General features: G+C 40.8%; 1 protein-coding gene and 1 long non-coding RNA gene across 4 annotated transcripts in view; one reads left to right on the top strand and one right to left on the bottom strand.

Moving 5' to 3' along the window:
* LOC138749714 (uncharacterized) overlaps window positions 1-5,117 on the top strand; it is a 42,696-nt gene extending 37,579 nt beyond the window's left edge. The window contains exons 2-3 of the long non-coding RNA XR_011348839.1: window positions 38-195; window positions 4,482-5,117. This is a non-coding gene — a long non-coding RNA (uncharacterized lncRNA). The remainder of the gene's footprint in view (window positions 1-37; window positions 196-4,481) is intronic.
* Window positions 1-17,662, bottom strand: part of hsf5 (heat shock transcription factor family member 5) — a 37,355-nt gene extending 19,693 nt beyond the window's left edge. For all 3 annotated transcript variants that reach the window (XM_069911467.1, XM_069911468.1, XM_069911466.1), the window contains exons 1-2: window positions 16,901-17,662; window positions 7,100-7,513 (exon numbers count right to left, since the gene is read on the bottom strand). In XM_069911467.1, coding sequence (XP_069767568.1) covers window positions 7,100-7,513; window positions 16,901-17,435 — 949 coding nt within the window. In that variant the 5' untranslated portion in view covers window positions 17,436-17,662. The remainder of the gene's footprint in view (window positions 1-7,099; window positions 7,514-16,900) is intronic.
* Window positions 17,663-20,568: the final 2,906 nt, after the last annotated feature.

Genomic DNA, 20,568 nt, shown 5'->3' with positions numbered 1-20,568 from the left:
AAATCTCCTATAAACCACTTACTTCTCATGTTTGCAGGTTTACTGCTTTCAGAACCTGTTCTTACCTTGAGCAGGACCACTATGGTGTGAAATTTTTCAGGTAACCTGTCTCCAAGCCAATCAACAAGATTCTGAGCAACATGGGACCTATCTTTTCTGAAACAACAGCCCAAGCCGCAGAATTGTTGTCAGTTGGTAAGCTATAACGTCAGGAATAATTCCTGTCAAAATTGTCAAAAATATTGAGTGCTTGTGATTGTTTTTGATACTAAGAAACAATAAAATGAATATAAATCAACTCAATTAAAGAAATAAAAAGTAAACGACCTTATACAGAACAATGATTATCTGAAATTGGATTCTCCAAAATCCTAATTTATCCAAAATATTTTTGGAGTCGAACTGACCTTACAGGTTGAAAAAAACATTCACTCAATGTAAAATTAGAACGACGATTGTCCTCGTTTCAGGTAACTCCCTCCCCTCTCTCTTTCCATTTCTTCTTTACCTTCCCCATAGACTTTTCTTTCCAACTCTCCCTCTCAAACTGCGCGCCACTGTCTCCCAAACTCAAGCAGCCAGAAGAATCCCTTGTCCTGGCATCATTAAAGAGAGCAGCCTCCTAGGCAAGAGCGGGACCTCAGTCTCATGGAATTCCCTCCCCTCCCATTCTCTCTCTCCCTCTTTGGCACATTGAAGTTCCTGACGCCAACTCCAAACCCTCCCCTCGGCCTAATATCGCACACACACACTGGACTTCATAGTGTGCGTATGCAGTAGGCCTAGGGGATATTTGGAGTCAGGACTCAGGCATCAGAAGCTCTGGTGACCGGGGAGACAGGAGCCTGCCGACTTGCCAGTGAGAGTTCCACTAGCCCTGGAAACTTCCCCAGGGATTAACAGCAGCAGTGGGGATGTGTTGGGGATTGGCAACTGCAGTGGGAGGCCTTGATGATCGGCAGTGGCGTTGCGGCCTGCATTTTTTGGTGAGAATTAAACATTATTTTAATGCTTGATACAAGTGATTTGCTGTTGCTTCTGGGGTGTTTTTAAAAAACGACCAGTTATCCGAAAAAAAAGTTTATCTGACAGAGGCCCAATCCCGACCATTTTGGATAATCGGTTGTGCTGTACTTGATCTCTCTGTTCAAGAGAGTTTGCTTCCTATTCTTGTCTTAAATCTATCTGGAACAAAACAGCAGAAGTACTGAAAAATCAGTGGAAGTTTGTATTCTGCTCTTGAATGGGAATCCTAAACTTAGGCACAAATTAAATATCAGCAGTTTGCTTGGAACTGATTTCTCTTCAGTGGAGAAATTATATAATGTTATCACATTCAAAAGTTTAAAAGTTCAGGATTATTATTTTGTCCCTTATATTATTGGAAGGTAACTGCCAAACAATTAATTATTACTACAGTATAGCATTAACACAATAATATTCAAATATGAATATATAGATTTTATCAAACAATACATTTTGAACAGAAAACATCTGAAAATTTTGAATTGGAATTTGTTGTTCTAGTGGGTTATGCCACAAAACATAACAAGGATAATAAACAAGGAGAAAACATTGTTGTGCTATTTATCAATAGCTGAAGATTAATTTGCTGCTCAGAGTTAATGTTGTGAAAAATTGCACTGCATTTATCATACTACCTGAAAGCTGCCGGCATTTTCTGCATACACTTGCTTTACCTGAATATGAAGCAAAGCAACCAGCAAGGGGTAGTGAAGTCTCAACATTCATATGGATCTTAGATGACATATCATTGAGATTCCACTCTGAAACACATTGCTGGCCTTCACAAGAGGCATTACCAGCCATCAAAGGTTGTCAAAGATTTTAAATGTTACATAGCTGGTATTGAGCAAATCCCTGAAGGAATATAAAGGACATAGGTGTACATAAGAGGGAAATCAGGAGGGAAAAAAGGATATGACTTAGCTTTTGAAAAACATGGTGAGGGAGAATCCTAAAATATTCTATATATATTAAGACTATATTTTTTTTTCGACAATCAACATGGTAACACTCAATAAGCCTGTGCCAATCAGCCCAAGAGCCTGTGCCAACTAATAACACCCAATTGACCTACAACCCTGGTATGTTTTTGAAGGGTGGAAGGAAACCAGAGCACCCAGAGGAAACCCACATAGACATGGGAAGATCATACAAACTTCTTTCAAACAGTGCTGGATTTGAACTAGGTCACTGGCACTGTAATTGCTTTGCACTAACTGCTATGCTAACCATACTGGCCTCTACACTAACCATAACACCTTGGGAGACTAGGGAGAGAAGAGTCTCTTAAGAAGAAATGTGAGCATCTATGTTTGGAGGGATTGGATGACCATGGTTGGGGCCAGATAACAGGAAATATTCTCTCCAGATGATACAGCTATACAATCATAGCTCTATTTTAGTGTATTACATTTAGTGTTCATAATGTAAGCTCTGAGGATTCAATATTTTCAGATAACCAACCATTTGTATTAGAACTATTCAGTTTAATGAAAACCAATAGCCTGTAATGGTAACTCCATTACTTTTTTCCATGGATGATATTTGGATTTCTGAAAACTCATCTTTTTATATATATATAGCCAACATTTCCCGCTCTTCACCCCCCCCCCAACCTCTCTGTTCTCATTCATCTTCTATTTATGGAATGAGTCTTCACCATTTTCTCAGTCAACACCACTCCAACCTGCATTGTTCAATGCTTCTTGGTCTCCTCTCTATCAAAAGCATTCCTCTTCAGCTCTCTCACTTCTCATCAACATTAAACATGATTGATTTCTAATGTTTTCTAATCCTGATGAAAGGTCATTGGGCTAAAATATTAACTCAGTTGGTCTTGCTTCAAATGCAATCAGACATGCTGAGTTTTTCCAACATTCCCTATTTTTTCATAATATTAACTCGCTTCCTTTGTGTGAGTTATGTCTCAAACCACTTGAATGTTTTCCCCTTGTTATCCTTTGGCTCCAGTTTTACCTAGGTTCCTTAATGCCATACTCAAATAGAAACTTTAACATTTATGAAATGTAGCTCTTTGGTCCATGTTTGGACTAAGCTTGTGATGAGGTTTTAAATTGAATGGTCCTCATTAAACCCCATCTGTGCATCAGTCAGTAAATTGATTGCTCAACAGGTGTCAATTAATCGATCTTTGCTAATGATGATACACCCTGGTAACCAATTGTAGAGTAGTTGTAAACATTGGATTTGTCCTAAAAGTTGTGGAGAGAACATCATGTTTAAAATTCTACATTATTGTAACTGTATAAGAATGTTCATTTACATCTAGATTTGGAGCTCAAGTCTTCAGTACTATAGTCAGAATGTTGTCTAGACCAAATTTCCCTTTGCTGTATCTAGTCCCTTTAGCTGCTTCTTACCATCATACGGATTAATTTAGAATATCCTAAAATTGTTTTCTGGGATTGTAGAGATCCCAGAATGAAGATAATTCATTTTTTAAAATTAGTATTTATATGCTGGGTCCTTCCATCATTCTTAATACAGGTGTTCTTTTTTAAATATTTTTATTTTTCACACTATGAACCATATTAACCAAAATACACACGAACATTCCCCTCTTGAATATACACAGAGCCATTTTCTCCCCTTTTTCCCCCTCACCTCCCTCCCTCCTTCCCACCCCCCTCCAAACCCATTAAATGTTCAACATATACAATACAATAAACCCATTAAACAATGTCATCACACAATGAAAATAAACAAGAAAATTGTGTCATCTACTTTTACACACTGGGTCAGTTCATTTCGTCTTCTTCTCATTCTATCATTTTAGGGGGTGGAGGTCTGCGGTAGGCCCTCTCTGCTGTGTTCCATGTATGGTTCCAAAATTTTGTTCAAATAATGTGACTTTATTTTTTAAATTATATGTTATTTTTTCCAATGGAATACATTTATTTATTTCTATGTACCATTGCTGTTCTCTCAGGCTCTCTTCTGATTTCCGAGTTGACATTATACATTTTTTTTGCTGCAGCTAAGGCTAACATAATAAATATTCTTTGCACTTCATCCAGTTTGAGGCCTAATTCTTTACTTCTTATATTACTGAGAAGAAAGATCTCTGGATTTTTTGGTATGTTGCTTTTTGTGATTTTATTTAATACCTGATTTAGATCTTCCCAAAACTTTCTCACTTTCTCACATGCCCAAATTGCATGTACTGTTGTTCCCATTTCCTTCTTACAGCAAAAACATCTATCTGATAATGTTGGATCCCATTTAATGCAGATGTTCTTGATGTCTGTTAGCTGTTTCATACTTCTGTGGCAAAGCAGTTCTTTGATATGATCCATTGGTTGTGGAATTACATAGCTCAGTCCTTTGCATCCTACTTTGTTGCAGATTAGCATGCACATAATTCTGATTTGCAGTTTTGCCAGGTTAGCAACTTATTTTTTAAGTAGACCTGATGTTGCTCTTTTTTTACATAGAAGGGCCTCCTGCATTGCTGGTGATGGCACTATGTCAGGCTGGAAGAATGGTGAAGAGTCGAGGAGGGAGTCCAAGGATCTGGAGTGGAGGGCTGCATGCTGGCTTGGGCACCCACAGCGGGCATGCTAGCTGGGAGCATGGGGTGTAGCAGCAGCCAGTGCCAGGGCCAAGGCTCCAAGGATCTGTAGACTGAGGGGAGTTTCCCTGAGAAATAGGCTGGAGGACTCTCGCTACCATCTGTGGCCCAGTAGTGATTGGAAACCTCAGCCCGCAATGCAGCAGAAGGCTGCAGCCATCTCTGGACGGGGGAACAGCAACTGCTGAGCCAGGAGTCACTTTATGCTAATATGGACATTGTTGTCCTGTTTTACTGAGCCCACAGACTGGTCTTGATCTATAAACATGTTCGTTCACTGTTATTTTGTACATTCTGTTGTTTGTTTTAAAGTTAAATGTAATGTTACGGTGTTAAATTGTAAAGGATAAAACTAACTGAGAGGCTGGGATAAAATGGCGGCCAAGGTTTGAGATGGCTGCGTGGTAGTTGCACGCAGTGGCCTCTTGCTACGGGGCCATTTTGCCCACTTCTATGCTTGATCTTATGTATGGTATTATATTATTAAATAATACCTTGTCCCGGAGAAATGCAATTTTGTTTTTATTGCTGTTTTACGGTTTTAAAAATAACAATAGATTCTGACTGACTGATAACATGACAGCACAGAATATGCCCTTTCAGCCCTTTGATGTTTTGCCGACCCATATATTCCTTTAAAAATAAGTACTAAACCCTCTCTACCCTGTAACTCTCTATTTTTCTTCCATCCATGTGCCTGTCTAAGAATCGCTTAAATGACCCTAATGTTTAAGTTTCCACCACCGTCCCTGGCAAGGCCTTCCAGGTACCCTCAATTTTCTGTTTAAAAAAAAAAAAAACACTTACCCCTGATGTCTCCCCTAAACCTCTCTCCCTTCACTTTGTATACATATCCTCTAGCATTTGCTGGCTGTCCACCCTATCTATGTCTCTCATAATCTTGTAGACCTCTATTAAGCCTCCTCTCATCCTTCTACATTTTAAAGAGAAAAGTCCCAGTTCTGCTAACCTTGCCTCATAACACATTTTCCAATCCAGGTAACATTCTGGTAAATCTCCTCTGCACCCTCTCCATGGCTTTCACAAGCTTCCTGTAATGAGGTGACCAGAACTGAACACAATACTCGACGTGTGGTCTCACCAGAGATTTGTAGAGTTGAAACATGAAGCCTCTACTCTTGAACTCAATTCCTCTATTAATTAAGTGCAGCAGCCATAGGCCTTCTTAACTAGTCTATCAACCTTGAGGGATGTATGGATTTGGACTCCAAGTTCTCTCTGTTCATCCACACTCTCAAGTAACTGACCATTAATCGTGTATTCAGTCTTCTGGTTTGTTCTTCCATATTGCATCACCTCACTTATCTGAATTGAACTCCATCTGACAATTTTCCACCCTGCATCCTGTCTATATCCTCTTGTGACCTACGACAAACCAGCTCCATTCACAACTCCTCCAACCTTAGTATCATCCACAAACTTACTGACACATCCTTCCACCTCTTCATCCAGGTCTTTTATAAAAATTACAAAAAACGGGGGTCCCAGAACAGATTCTTGCAGTACCCCACTAGTCACTGATTTTCAGGAAGAATACTTTCCTTCCACTACTACTCTCTGCTTTCAACCTGCAAATTAAAGTGGGGAAATAAAGGCTAAAGTAGGATACACAAGTGAAGGAGTAGTTGTAAATGATATGCAGCAGTCTTGGTAAAGCTATGTTTAGAATAATGGTTGTGTTTTTCTTTTCTTTTTCTATCCAAAATATTACTCAAAACTTGAGACTTTCCAATCTTTTAGGTATGATTTAAAATTCAAAGGCATTGAGAAAACAGAATACATAATGAAGATGATGCAAATAATGGGATGGAGCCATTGGAAAGATTAAAGAGAAAAGTAGTTAGTGTGGGTCAGGACATTATGGTTAAAGGAAGCAAGATGTGTAACATAGGGAATAGAACTAATTAGGTTGGGGCATTTTTTTCATGAAGAATGTTCTGTTTACTCTAGAAATATGTCTCAAGTTATCTAGTTACAAGTTCAGGTATAATTTTGGAAGCTCCAAGAAGTCCTGTGACAGTATAGTGGAAGAAGACTTGTCTCTGTCCCTTTTTTTCTTTGCTCTCTCTGAATAATATTGTTCTTAATTTTTCCTCATAACTGATTTGATTATTCACCTGCAAGTTAGGTGAAATTAATTTTAAAAACATTATTTTACAATATACACAGCATATTCTTCTCTTACATACCCTGATACCTGCCAATGCTGCCAAATTATGCCAAAATTTAAATATTGCCATAGTTTATATTAGCACACCATATATCCCTGGCCTCGATTAATTTTTGCCAAATTGTTAATTTTGCCTTCAACTGCTTAAGGAGTTGAGACCTGGGATAACATAGTCTTTGATTACAGCTTTGACAAGAAAACATGTACTGGATGGCAGCCTAAGAATGCAATTTCATTCAATTAATATGAGAGGAAGCAAATAAAAGAATGCAACATTTAAAAAGTTGTACCTGTTGGATAGAAGGCCTGATGATACTGTGAAGGAGAAGTAAGATAACTGGTGTATTTCTGACCAGCAGTTCCTATCTCTTGAGATCCTTGTTGAACGTGCACATTATTTGGATTTGGTTGCAAAGTATAGGTGACTTCAGTTGGAAATCGTTGTATGACAGAAAATGGAATTGCTTTGTCAGAAAATGGAGATGAAGAGGTGGTATCAATTTGTCCAGCTACTAGTCCAATAGAGTTGTGCCATGTACGTGGGGGAATTGGGGTTCGATCCAGACCACCAGGGTTAGAACCTGATAAATTTTTAATGGACACTGTATGTAAAGGACTTTGATTATGAGTAGATGACATGAATGGGTATGGGGACAAGTTATCCCTGCGGAACGTTCGTTGAAGTTGGCCGACTGTCACAGGTCCTGCATAAAACACAACAGAGGAGATCATTTAGATGGCTGATCAAATTTAATACAGAGGAAGCTTCTTGCTTAATAATTTAAAAAAGAGCTAAAATATGTTCATGCTATCATTAAATGAACATCTAAAGCTTTTGCACAGCAATGCTTTTTCATTATTTTAATTGGGATATTGATTGTTAATAATGTAATAGCACAGGTGAAAACATTAAGCATTTTCTGCTAATATATTAATTTCCAGTTATAGTCTATAATTTTAGTTTTATACTTTCTGCCCATGAAATGAATATTATTTTAATCCATATGCATAAATTCTGATATCTTTGAAGCTTTAGAACATTTACCATCCTGAATTAAGATAATTAAGATCTACCTTTGTACATCCCATAAAATATCTTTTAGAAGGTTTAGGGATAGGAAAATCCATTTTTGCAGCAATACCATAACATGAGAGATTCACTTTTTTGTGTTTGCTTCAATGCTTAGCCATGAAGTTTTGTGAAATTGGGCAATAATTGTATATTTTATGGCATACTAGGTAGTTATTTGCTTCATTAAGTCTATGCTAACTACTATATACCTACCAATCCTATTTGTTCACTATTTTCATCTTAGCTTTATGATATAATATCCTTGAAATTGACATAATTTCTCTAATTTTGACAGGCAGCAAATTTCAAGCCATAACTGGTTTAAGAAATAGGTCTTTTTCAGGACTGCTTAAAAGTAACGATAAACCAGTTATGGCCTGAAATTCACTAAATGATGGAGTACCTGGCCGAGTATTAAAGATCTGTGCTGACAAACTTATCAAAGCATTCAGGGATACCTTCAATATCTCACTCCAGTAGGGCATGGTACCCACCTGTTCCAAACAGGCATCAATCATACCAGAGCCAAGAAGAGTGTAGTCTTATTGACTATCAATCAGCACCACTTACATCACCAGTGATGGAGTGTTTTGAAAGGCTGGTGATGAAGCATATCAACTCCTGTCTGAGTGGTGACATGGATTCATTGCCGTTTGCCTATCGTAGTAAAAGGTCTACTGCGGATTCCATCTCACTAGCTCTACACAAAGCTCTGGAACACCTGGACAGCAAAGATGCATTCATCAGGATGCTCTTTATTGACTACAGTTTGGCATTTAACACCATCATCCCCCAAAACTGATCAAACTCCAAGACACTACTGTGTAATTGCATCATGGATTTTCTTACCTCCAGATCACAATCAGTGAAGATTGGTAAGAACTCCTCCTCCACAATCTTCACCATAGGGCTGTGTTCTTAGCCCCTTGCTCTACTCACTTTACACCTACAGCTATGTAGCTCGATACGACAATAACACTATCTACTGTTATGTACCCGACAGCAGCGATAAAGATTACCCTGCTCGGTGTTATATTTTTAATTTTTAATCAACAATTATATAACACCTAATCTAACTAACTTCTCTAAACTTAACTAAATTTATATACAATTATCTAACTTAAACTCTAACTATGCACAAATATATCAGTGTGTGAATTCCCCAAGCACTACAGCTCAAGGCTCAGTTTTAGGAAGGCAATTAAAAGTTCAATTTTGGAGGTTCAGTGACGGCATGTGGGTTTGAAATTGATGCATCACGCAAGCCTTAGACGGGTCAAACACACAGGCTTTAGGATGGTGGAGTCACAAAGGCCTTAGAATGGTGAGACATGCACTTAGATGGAAGTGGATGAAAGAGACTCGGGTGACAGAAGGTTGATAAACTCACGAAAACCCTTGCTTTGGTACTTAAGAGAAATTTCCTTTTTAGATGAGGGCCTTCTTCAGCAATTAGAATTTTACAGGTCAGTTGAAGTGGAGGGCAGTATTTCTTCTGCCAAGAGAGAACCCTTTTCGCAGGTCAGTCAAGTAGAGTGCAGTATTTTCTTCTGCAACTTTAAAACCCTTTCCAGAGGTCAGTTAAAGTGGTTTCTCATCCCTCTATATTAACAGGAGGAACTCTGTCAGTCTGTCGATAATCAAGTGCGTTTCTCAATCTCTCAAAGGAGGTTGAAGAGATGTTTCTCTTGTACTGCCTACTTAAAGTGGCCTCTTGAACAAAATATGTACTATCTTTTTTTTAAAAAAAGAAGCTAGTCACATGGTCTCTGCCCCTGGCTTCTCTAGAGCTGCTCCCCTTCACTCTGCAAATGTATCAACTTTTTGGAACATACTGTCTTCGAAGCCTGCTGCTAGTTCAAAGTCACATTCCAAAACCTGCATGCCTTTGCTAAATCTGTTCTCTTAAAGGGACAGTCCCACACAATAAAATTAACAGAAAAATGGGAGAACATCGCTCTACAAACTTGCCGACGATACCACAGAGTGGGTTGTACAAGGAAGGGGATGAGGCAGCATACAGGATGGAGAATGAAAACTTGCTGAATGGTGCACCAACAACAACCTTGCACTCAATGTCACTAATGCCAAGGAGCTGATTGTTGACTTCAGGAAGGGAAAACCAGAGGTATTCACTCCAGTGATCATCGGGGGATCAGAGGTGGTGAGGGTGAACAAATTTAAGTTCTCAGTCGATCTTTCCTGGACCGAACACACCAATGGCACCGTGAAGAAAGCATGTCAGCTCCTCAGGAGTTTACGGAGGCTTGTATGACACGAAAAATCCTGGCAAATTTCTATAGAGGTGTGGTGGAAAATGTGCTGACTGGATGCACCACAGTCTGGCAAGGGAGCACCAATACCCTTGAGTGTAAAGCTCTCCAAGAGGTAGTGAACACAGCCCAAGATATCACAGGCAAAACCCTCCCCACTATTGAGTACATCTACAGGGAAGGCTGCTGTCAGAGGGCAGCAAGGACCCACACCACCCAGCACATGCTCTGTTCTCACTGCGGCAATGAGAAAAGAGGTATAGGTACCACAAGACTTACACCACTAGGTTCAGGAACAGCTGCTATCCACCCACCATCAGACTCCTCAAGGACAAACTCAATCAGACTCACTTAATGATTCTTACTTGTGCACTTTATTTTGTTCTCTCCATATTGCAGTCAATTTGTTTACATTTATTATCTGTTCACAGTTCTTTTATTTGTTCATGATTACACTGTGTATTTATTTTTCCACTACTAATTAGTGGTAGTTCTGCTGTGCCCACAGGAAAAAGTAATCTCAGGGCTGTATGCGATGTCATTTATGTACTCTGACAATAAATTTCTTAGTTTTTACTACAATCACAACTATGTACTCAAGTCAAGACCACTAGTGGAACATCTTCCATCTCTTTATCTTGTCTAAATCATGATCTTGTATACCTCCATCAAGTCTCCTTCCAAGTTTCTTTGCCCAATGAAAAGCAACCTTAGCTTTATGGTTATCTGGGTAATACTATTCTCTAGCATTCCAGGTAATGCCAACATTTGACATCACTTTGTATAGAGTCAATTTTATAATTCATATCAGGTTAATACATCAATTGAATGTAACAACTTCCTTTCATTTACTTAAGCTCTTAAAACTGGTATTCTCAGAATCTGATGCACATTTAAAGCCCTTTGCCGTATTAAATGTGGGTATATGGAAAATTCCCATATTAATTCTTTCAAAGATTATGTAATTCATGAGGGGTATAATAAGGTTTTCAAAATAAAAATGTTCTTGAGCTGGAATGTAGAACATTGGTGCTCAATTTGGGAATGAAATTAGGGGAAAAACCTCCACACAATGGCTAGTAGGATTCTGGAACTTTCCCAAGAGGATAACTATCTCAGTGTCCATTCTGGTAGAATGACATGATGAACTGAATAATTGTTTGCAATATTCTAATTCTGATTTAATTTCATCCTTCCATATTCTCCTTCCTTGCTTTAAAAAAAATTCAGTCATTAATTCCAATAGACTGATGGGATGTTGGTTGAATAGTGTTCAGAGGCAGGAAATTGTTTTTCCCTAACTCACTGACACTGAGGCAAATGCTCCCAATTATCTGATTTATTCTGTACCAATTAAGGATTTAAATTCACCACGGCATTAAGGAAGCACCAGTTTTCTTTAAAACACATACTGCATATTGTTAAAATAATCTACCAGCCACTAGTCTCAAACCTTTGTTGTAATTGGGTGATGCTGTCTTGTGGGCTGGAAGTGCCTGTATCTCTAAATAAAAGCTTGATTCCATGTGGTCCTGCACCAAACGATTGTCTGATCAAGTGAGAGAGTGACCTTCTCCTTTTCCTCAAGCTTTCTTTTCAGTTTCATTAACGTGTTCATCAGTGACTTCTGCACTTCTCCAGTAGGCACTGAATTTTGTACGTTCAATTTTAATGCACAGTGTGGATGCTATTATAATCAGCAGAATATTTTTGTTTGTGAAGACATAAATAACAAACAATGATATCTATAGACTCGTTTCACTTCATTATTTTCTTGGAAAGATCTTAACTTCTTTCACATGACCACAAGCGCCTCTTGTTTTTCATCCTCGTTCAGTTTGTGAATATTCTGTTTTGGTGTTTTAACCACTATCTCACAGTGAAAAGGTATTGGTTAATAAGCTAAAATGTTTGTTTTTATAGACATCTGTTGCATTCTGAAAGCAAAATGGAAGTTCTCCATGGTTAACATTGATTGCTGGCATTGTGTTTTATCAACTAAAAAGGAAAAAATCAATTTTTTCATGTAAGCACTCGGGGATGCTTTGTTTTTAGTTAAAAACAGGAAAAAAATTATGCCCAATTTTGAATCGATGTGAATGATTAATATAAAGGTACTGTATAATGCATACAGATTTGTTGCAGGTAGATATTTAAATAGAAAAGAAAGTTGTGAGGGGTATGCAATCAGGCTGCAAAGGCATAAAACATGAAGTAGGAAGAAATGTGAGGGAGAGGAAAAACAGAATACTTGTAAATGTTGAAGACTGGGTATTGATGATGAGATCCAGAAATCCTTTTGCAGGTGTTAGAAAATGTTGTGTGCCAATTTTGTAGGACGGGAGCAGAAAAAAAGAGGTACAGTGAAACTCCGTGAAAACCCGATTGTTGTGGGGCATAAAATCTCATCGTGAAAAAATCGGGGTTGGTCAGAGTAACAAGTGGCAGACGGGTGAACTCAACCCTCGCTGGGTTGTAGTGTTTTGAATCTCTCTGCAATGCGAGGGCACACTCACCTGACCCAAAGATCCAGTACTTGTGTTTGAAGTCTTGGCGCGTCTGGAGTCTAAAACCGTGCGCGGCTGTGTTTGGAACTGCCGTTTTTTTCCGACGTCCCCGCTCCTGCCGGTCGCCCGAGTCCAATGACTCACCACGTTATAGATCCATATTCACGTTAAATCGGGGTTTCACCGTCTTGATAGAGGCACACCTTAGGTAGTCTGCACAATGTGGTTGTCTTGAACAGAAAAAATCTAATTTTCTTCGAAAGGACAACAATTTCAATGATTCCTGGAATGGATTGATTATCGGAAAAGGAAAGATACTCTCCCCAAGAAATTGTAAGGAATATTGCGAAAATCGTACAGTGGTTGAGAACAAAATTGCCCCTGATCTCATGAATGGTAGTGCAAGATGAAAGGGTGTTCTTTCTTGGTCCTATTGCTTATGCTATTTTTAGGATGATTAAATGATGAGTCATTATTAGTCATGCAAGCAAAATTATGAGCACGTGGTCGTTTTCATTCTATTTTCCAACAATAATACCAATTTTTTGGATGATTCAATAGAAAATGCTTTTTCTGCTGCTTCAACCTCCCCTCCCATTTTCACATCCCTCTTTTAGAATCAGAATTTATTGTCAAGAACAAGTCACGAAATTGATCGTTTTGTGGCAGCGTCACAGTGCAAACATTCATAGAAATCACTTTACAACAAATACATAAAAATACTACAAGAAAAGTCAAAGGAAAGTAGTGCCTTTAGTTCACTGATTATTCAGGAATCTGATAGCAGAGGGAAAGACGCGGTCCTTGTGCTATTGAGTGCTAGTCTTTAGGCTCCTGTTTCCCGATCATAGCAGAGGGCATGGCTTGGATGGTGGGGTTCCTTGAGGATAGAGGCCTCTTTCTTAAGACACCACTTCATGTAGATGTCCTTGATAGAGTGAAGTCTGGTGCCTGTGATGTTGCAGGCTGAGTTGACAACCCTCTGGAGTTTTATCTTGTCCAGAGCACTGGCACTTCTGTACCAGTGACACATCCAGCCTGAATGCTCTCGACATACACCTGTAGATTTCAAGAGTCTTCGGTGACATACCAAATATTTTCAAACACCTCACAGAGTATAGCAGCTGGAGAGCCTTCTTCATGATTGCATTGACATGGAAGCTTCAGATCCTTGATGTTGACACCCAGGAATTTGAATTTGTCAACCTTCTCTACTACCGAGCCTTTGACTGGATCATGTTATCCTGACTTTCTCTTGAGGTCCACAAGCATCTCCTTGGTTTTGCTAACAATGAATGCAAAGTTGTTGTTGTGACACTACTCAATGAGCTGATCTATCTCCCTCCTGTATCATTCCTCACTGCCACGTGATTCTGCTGGCAGCCGTGGGGTCTTAACCAAATTTGTAAATAGCATTAGAATTGTGCCTGGCCACACAGTCATGGGTGTATAGTGAGTAAAGCAGTGGGCTAAGCACATATCCTTGAGGTATGCCTGTATTGATAGTGAGAAGGTGACATTCTTTCCAATTTGTACTGACTCTGGTCTTCCGATGAAGAAGTACCAGTTGCAGAGGTGGGGTGCAAAGGCCTAGGCTTTGGAGCTTCTTGACCAGCACTGAGATAATCATGATGTTGAAGGCTGAGCTGTAATCTATGAAGAGCAGCTGTATGTATGAGTTGTTGTTTTCGAGAGGATCCAGAGCTGAGTGATATTGTGTGTGCCATGGAGTGATTGTGACAATAGGTGAATTCCATACTCCTCTTTTCATCCTATGTCTGTCTTAGATTTAAACATAGAACACATAACATTAGAGAAAAAAAACTAAACCCTCCTTCCTCATAACTCTCTTTTTCTTTCATCCATGTGCCTAAGATGGTCTTAAACACCCCTATTGTTCCTGTCTTCACCACCACCCCTGGAAATGCATTTCAGGGACCCACAACTCTGTTAAAAAAAAACTTACCTGATGTCTCTCCTGAACTTTCCTCCCTTCACTTTGCACAGATGCTCTATGGTGTTTGCTACTCCCACCATAGGTAAAAGATGCTGGCTGTCTACCTTATCTGTGCTTCCCATAATCTATAGACCTCTATTAAGTAATTCTTCATCCTTCTTTGCTCCAAAGAGTAAAGCCCTTGCTCTGCTAACCTTACTTTGTAAGACATATTTTCTTATCCTGGTAAATCTCCTCTTCATCCTCTCCAGTTCCACATCCTTCCTATAATGAGGTGACCAGGACTGAACACAATATTTTAAATGCGGTCTCACCAGGGATTGATAGAGCTGCAAAATTACCTCATGACTCTTGAACTCATTCCCCCACCTCATGAGAGACTTAGGAGTGCTTGTGAATGAATTGGTTTGCAGGTGCCACAGGTAATCAAGAAGACAAATGGAATATTGACCTTCATTGGATCAGGGAGGATCAGCTGCAATTGTTCAGGGTATTGTTGAGGCTGCACCTGGAGTGTTGTCTGGAATTGAAGAGGACAAGCCTCAGACTGCATTAGAAGGATGAAAGTGGTTTTTATGGAAAGCAGCAAAGTTGTTTCCATTAGTGAGACTAGAACTAGTGGATACATATAGATGGCTGGTTGCATCACTGTCTGGAACAGAGGTGCCAATGCTCAGGACAAAAAAAATAACTCCAGAAGGTTGTTAACTCGGCCTGCAGCATCACAGACACCTGACTTCAGTCTATCGAGGACATCTATAAGAAGCAGTATCTTAAGAAAGCAGCCTCAATCTTCAAGAACTTCACCACCCAAACCATGCCCTTTACCTGACATGTTGAAGAAAAACTTATTTTACTTTCATATATTGAAAAGTTCTCATGCAGTCATTCAGCTTGAATCTGTACAGATTGATTGGAAGGATGTGAATGAATGTCAGCATCCTCTTCCATCCAGCATTCTTTAGCATTGAACCTCTAGTTGTTCTTAATTGGCTACTTTGGGCAAGTCATGTTGTTCATATGCTTGAGACCAGATTCCAAAACTATTGAGTCTTTTTGGGGGGGGGGGGCGGTGGTGAGGGGAGTTGAAGATTGACAGTTAAGGATTTTCTCAAAGCTTCCTTGAGGAAGTACCACATTGAGACAGACTCTTGGGAACCTCAGGCCCATGATCACTCAAAGTGAACATTCTGCATTCAAGACGGTATTAAGAAGCTTGAGACCATGAATCAGCACACACAAGTCCTGCATAGGTGGCAGAAGGAGTGCACCATGTCAGAAAGAAGGAATGCTGGTTAAGCTGACTCTCTTACTCGAGAATTGTCCTTTGAACTATTGATAGGAATTTGGAAAGAATTAAATGGGTTGGGGTAAAAGTGGGTACTTGATGTTCAGTAAACTTGGTGGGCCAAAGGGCCTGTTTCCATATTGCTTCCTCTATATCTATTGCTCAATGTTCTTGTTTAATTCCAGCTGGGCCCATTACTGTGGGAAGATGACTGAAATGCACTCATTATTCACTCTGTTACCAACACACTTTGGCTGTGATGTACAGTATATCTTTTATTTGATCCACCACTTCTCCTGCAGCACCTCTAAAACCTATGCTATCTACCGCTCAGCAGCCATGGAGAGCTGGTGCATGGAAACTCTGACTTCCATTTCCACTTCAGGTGACACATTATCTTGACCCGAAAATAAATCACTGTTTGTTCAGGTTTCTGGGTGGAAAAATTCGGAATGAGAAGATACCCAATGAAGGCAAAAGGGAGTGCCTCACGGGGAAAAAAAAACAGCGTGAGGAAGAATTAAAATAAAATCCTGGACAGAATTCAATTCTTGCTTTCAAGGTGGGACTGGAAAAAATAAAAGCTGGGCCTGCTTTCTGTGCTGAGTCAGTGATCCGGTTTCTCTTTCTGGTCACAGCGCCACGGGAATAATTTTGCCCCTGACCATACAATGAGAAGCTGGAGGGACTCAGTAGCCAGGCAGAAAAAAATTTCAGGGGGAGACCCTTTTTCAAGGGTCCCTCCAGCTTCTCTTGGTTTTCCTTTTGGCCAATTTCACTACCTGGGAGTAGCAGAGGCTCCTCAAGCAGCTGGCTTGTACAGAACTTTCTGGAGGGCTGCTGGGGCTCGGGGACATTGCCACCACAGGAGAGGGCAACAATACCACCGCCCAATCCTTGGCTTTGGAAGGGGTTGATTAATCTGCTCAACAGAGTGTCAGGTTGGCACTGACTCCCCATAATCAGAGTCTGTGACGGTTAACTCCATCCCTACCATGTCGGTCCCCTTTGGCCTGGCCAGTGGTGTCCACGGAGCTGCTGAGATACCTCTGGAAGCGGTTGGGCGGCCTGGTGTTGACCTGGAGGCCAGCGGCCAGCTTGGCTTTGTTGGCACTGGTCAACCTCTTCATGTTGACCAGCAGCTCGGGCCGGTCCTGCTTGAAGCTGGGGTTGTGGAAGTGGTGGAGCAGCCCGTCGCCCGCCCCTTGCTCGCCGGCCACGGGGTGGTCGCCGCCGCCCCCCTGGCCCACCTTCCTGAAGCCGTACAGGTTGAGCTGGCGGATGAAGCTGGTGAAGTTGGTCGTCTTGAAGAGCAGCTCGGCCTCGGCCTCGGCGCTCTTGACCGGGGCCAGGAGCTCGGCCTCGAAGAGCTGCTGGTCGACGACCAGCCCTTCGCCGCGGGGGTCCCAGCGGATCGAGCGGTACCGGGGGCTGTTCACGATGCGCCACAGCTTGGCCGGGAAGTTATTGGGGTTGATGGGCGTCGAGAGGAGGAACTCGTCCATCTCGCGGCTCACGACCGGCCTCATCGGCGGCGCCGGCGAAGCATCGAGGGGCGCAGCGGTGGGGGAGGGGAGTGCGGGGGTATTCCGGTGCCGGGCGAGCCTTCCATGGAACCGTTGGTGCGCGTTCCCGAACCGCCGTTTAAATTCCAATCGCGGCCAATCAGTCGCTCGGCGCCTCGGGCTCGCGTCCGCTGCACGCGCTCGCTGGGCGGGGCCGCTTCGCACCTCGAGGGCGCATGCGCGCAAGGGGGGCCCCCCCTCCTCCTCCTCCCGCGCCGCGGTTCGGTCGCTCGCAGAGCGCGCGCACGTGAGCCCGTTCTCTTCCCCCCCCCCCCCACGAAGTGGGGGTGGGAGTGTGGGATGCTGAGGCGGTGAATGGGGGCTCGATCTTGTGCCTTAAGAATACATTGGATAGGGACACGGATGAGAGGGTTATTGGAATGGGGCGGGTCAGAGGTTGGCACAGACTAGAGGGGCCGAATGGCCTTTTTTCCTGTGCTGTAGCGTTCTCTGGTTCGAAGTCGCTTCTTAATCTAAGCAGAACAAGGTGGTGGATCTTATCTGGCTGAGGATCCTCAGTGTCAAGTTAGTGCAAGACGATTATGTTTTGCCCCTAAAATAAATATTAATGATAGGTAAATTAGTAGAATCAATTTGCAATTTATAATAAAATAACTGATGGCATGTGGTCCAACAACTCCCTAACTTCGTGGATGAAAAAAAATTGTCTAAAATTGTAACTTCAAATTTCACCAAAAGGAATTGCCTCAATAAAAAATCCAATTGGTTTACCATGAATAAAAAGTAAACAAATCAATAAATGTGTTACTATTGTATGCAATTATTTTCATATCTAAAACAAAAATATTTGTGACTGTAGAACGTAAATCTACAGATCAGTTAGGGATTTTTTTGATGTGTTGAAGTAAGTGCCTTTCTAGTTTAGATTGATGTTGATTAATATATCAAATGCATTAACACAATTAATTAACCAAAATATTAATACATAAATACAACCAGGTTAACACTTATGCTGAGAAAGTTGCAGGTACTCAAGGAGGGAGAGAGAGAGACTCCAGGATGGGTGTTGCCTGATAACAACAGCCTGGCTGATAAATTTCCAGGAGTCCCATTTCTCACTAGAATCATATGACTTATAAGAATTAGGGGAACCAAAACTGTAAAGGTTCCTGAGGGGAGGGAGACGCGTCTATGTGATTGGTCCACAATAGCATGGTGCAACATGTAGATGGACACTGCATAGCTTAATGCTGATGAGATAATGCTTGCCGCCAAGGAGGTGACTGTTTTGAGATTGGTTAATGTCAGAAAACATTGGAATTTATAACCAATGCACCGGAGACCTCAATCCTCTGCAGAGTTGCTGGATCTCCCACAAGCTTGTGCATCAAATAAAGAAAATAGGCTGAAGACAGGTTCACAAGGGAGTAAAATGCTGATTGGCACTTCATCCCAGAACCTGGATCAAGGGTCGTTATGTGGCAATAATATTTGTTCCAAACAAGCTAAGATCTATTACCAACAAGAGACTAACAACATGCAATCTCAAGCAACTGGAAAATTCATATATCTGGCATCTACCTGTGGTGGTACACCACTGGCCTATGGCAGGGGGAAACCTCTGTACCTGGAGAAGAGCATGGGGACAAGACAACACCTGGCCAGCTGTCGATCAGCCAACCTGAATGGATCAAGCCTCACCCGGTCGGGATATAAGCCTGAGCTGGCCCTTCGAAGTCACTTTCAGAGTTCATAGAAGATAGCAGCACACTCTCACAGCCGGCTCTGTGGAGTTTTACATCAAATAAAGCCTGTTGTACAGTCTTCTGGTTTTGCGTTTTTGCTTCTGACCGACAGTGCACCACACCACCATAGTTGCTGGATAGCAGGGGTTTTACTGTACAAGTGCAATGTACAGATGCACCAAAACTCCTACAGGTTCATAACATTTACTAGCAATATTAGTACAAATTAAATTACTATAATGCCCCACAAGACAGAAAAAGAGGCAATAAATATAAAAGGAGAGATAAATAAATATTCTGTGGCATTTGGTCCAAAAAAATTACGTATCAATAATGCAAATATGTTTACTGGTGGTCCCAAAGTGGTTTAAGATTAGAATAAATAATGTTTTGATAGGATATATAAAACAGGAAGAGAAATAGGCCAAACTGCTCCTTGAGCTGGATCCATTATTCAACATCGTTGTTGATCTACTTATCTCAATTCTATTTTCCTTGCCTTTCCCCATTTTCCTTGATTCCCCTATAAATTCAATCATCAGTTTATTGGCATATAATTGGAGAAAAGAGGCAGGATTCTGACTTTTGTCCCCTCTAATGAAAATAGAATAACGAAAGAATTCGAGCTGCTGACGCAGGAAATGGTGTCCAGTTAAAAAAGATGGCTATTTAATGCATGTTTCATATTGCCCAAACTACAGAAAACTGTTTATTTGTTGCAATATCGGATCAGCCTTGATCATTTGACATTACTTCAAACACCATTTATTTTTGTTACACGGTAGAAGCCAATTCAGGGCTTTGAACCCCGCGCAGCCCAATTAACCTGCAACCCTGTACGTTATTTTGAAAAATAAGTGCCACAGGAAGTTCCAAAGAATGTTAATCTCTGTGAGAAACAGAAGTACCTTCACAGAATTTGCTCGAGACAAAAATTGAGAACAAAGAACTTTTATTCTACTATTACAACAATGCAAAGTCGGGTGCTTCCCCTTTCCCTGGGATACTGAGGCTGACCCAACTTTTATACATTTCATTTCAGTACAGAGATACCTTCCCCCCTAACATTCTTCTGCCTCCTGGATTGGTTTAGCATTAGGTAATTCTGCCCATGTGGATTCTAACTTCTTATCAGTTTATGTGCCTTCCTGCAAACTTGTTAGCCAGGAAATATCATGTCTTTGTTATTTACTCATTAATCAATCCCCAAGACTTGCTAAAGCTATTTACTTGCTATCCTGTTTTGAAGATCCTTATTTTATTATATTTTTATAATCCTTCTTAACCCTACCTCCCATTCCAGCATCCCTTCACCCGGATTTAACCCATAATACTTCATTTCTAATGAGCACTTGCTTGACTCCTCACATTCCAGTATCCCTTCACCTTAA

This window comes from Narcine bancroftii, chromosome 14 (genome assembly GCF_036971445.1).
Source record: "Narcine bancroftii isolate sNarBan1 chromosome 14, sNarBan1.hap1, whole genome shotgun sequence".
Lineage (NCBI taxonomy): Eukaryota > Metazoa > Chordata > Chondrichthyes > Torpediniformes > Narcinidae > Narcine > Narcine bancroftii.
The sequence above is the reverse complement of the archived record's forward strand: the minus strand, read 5'-3'. Positions and strand labels throughout refer to the sequence as shown.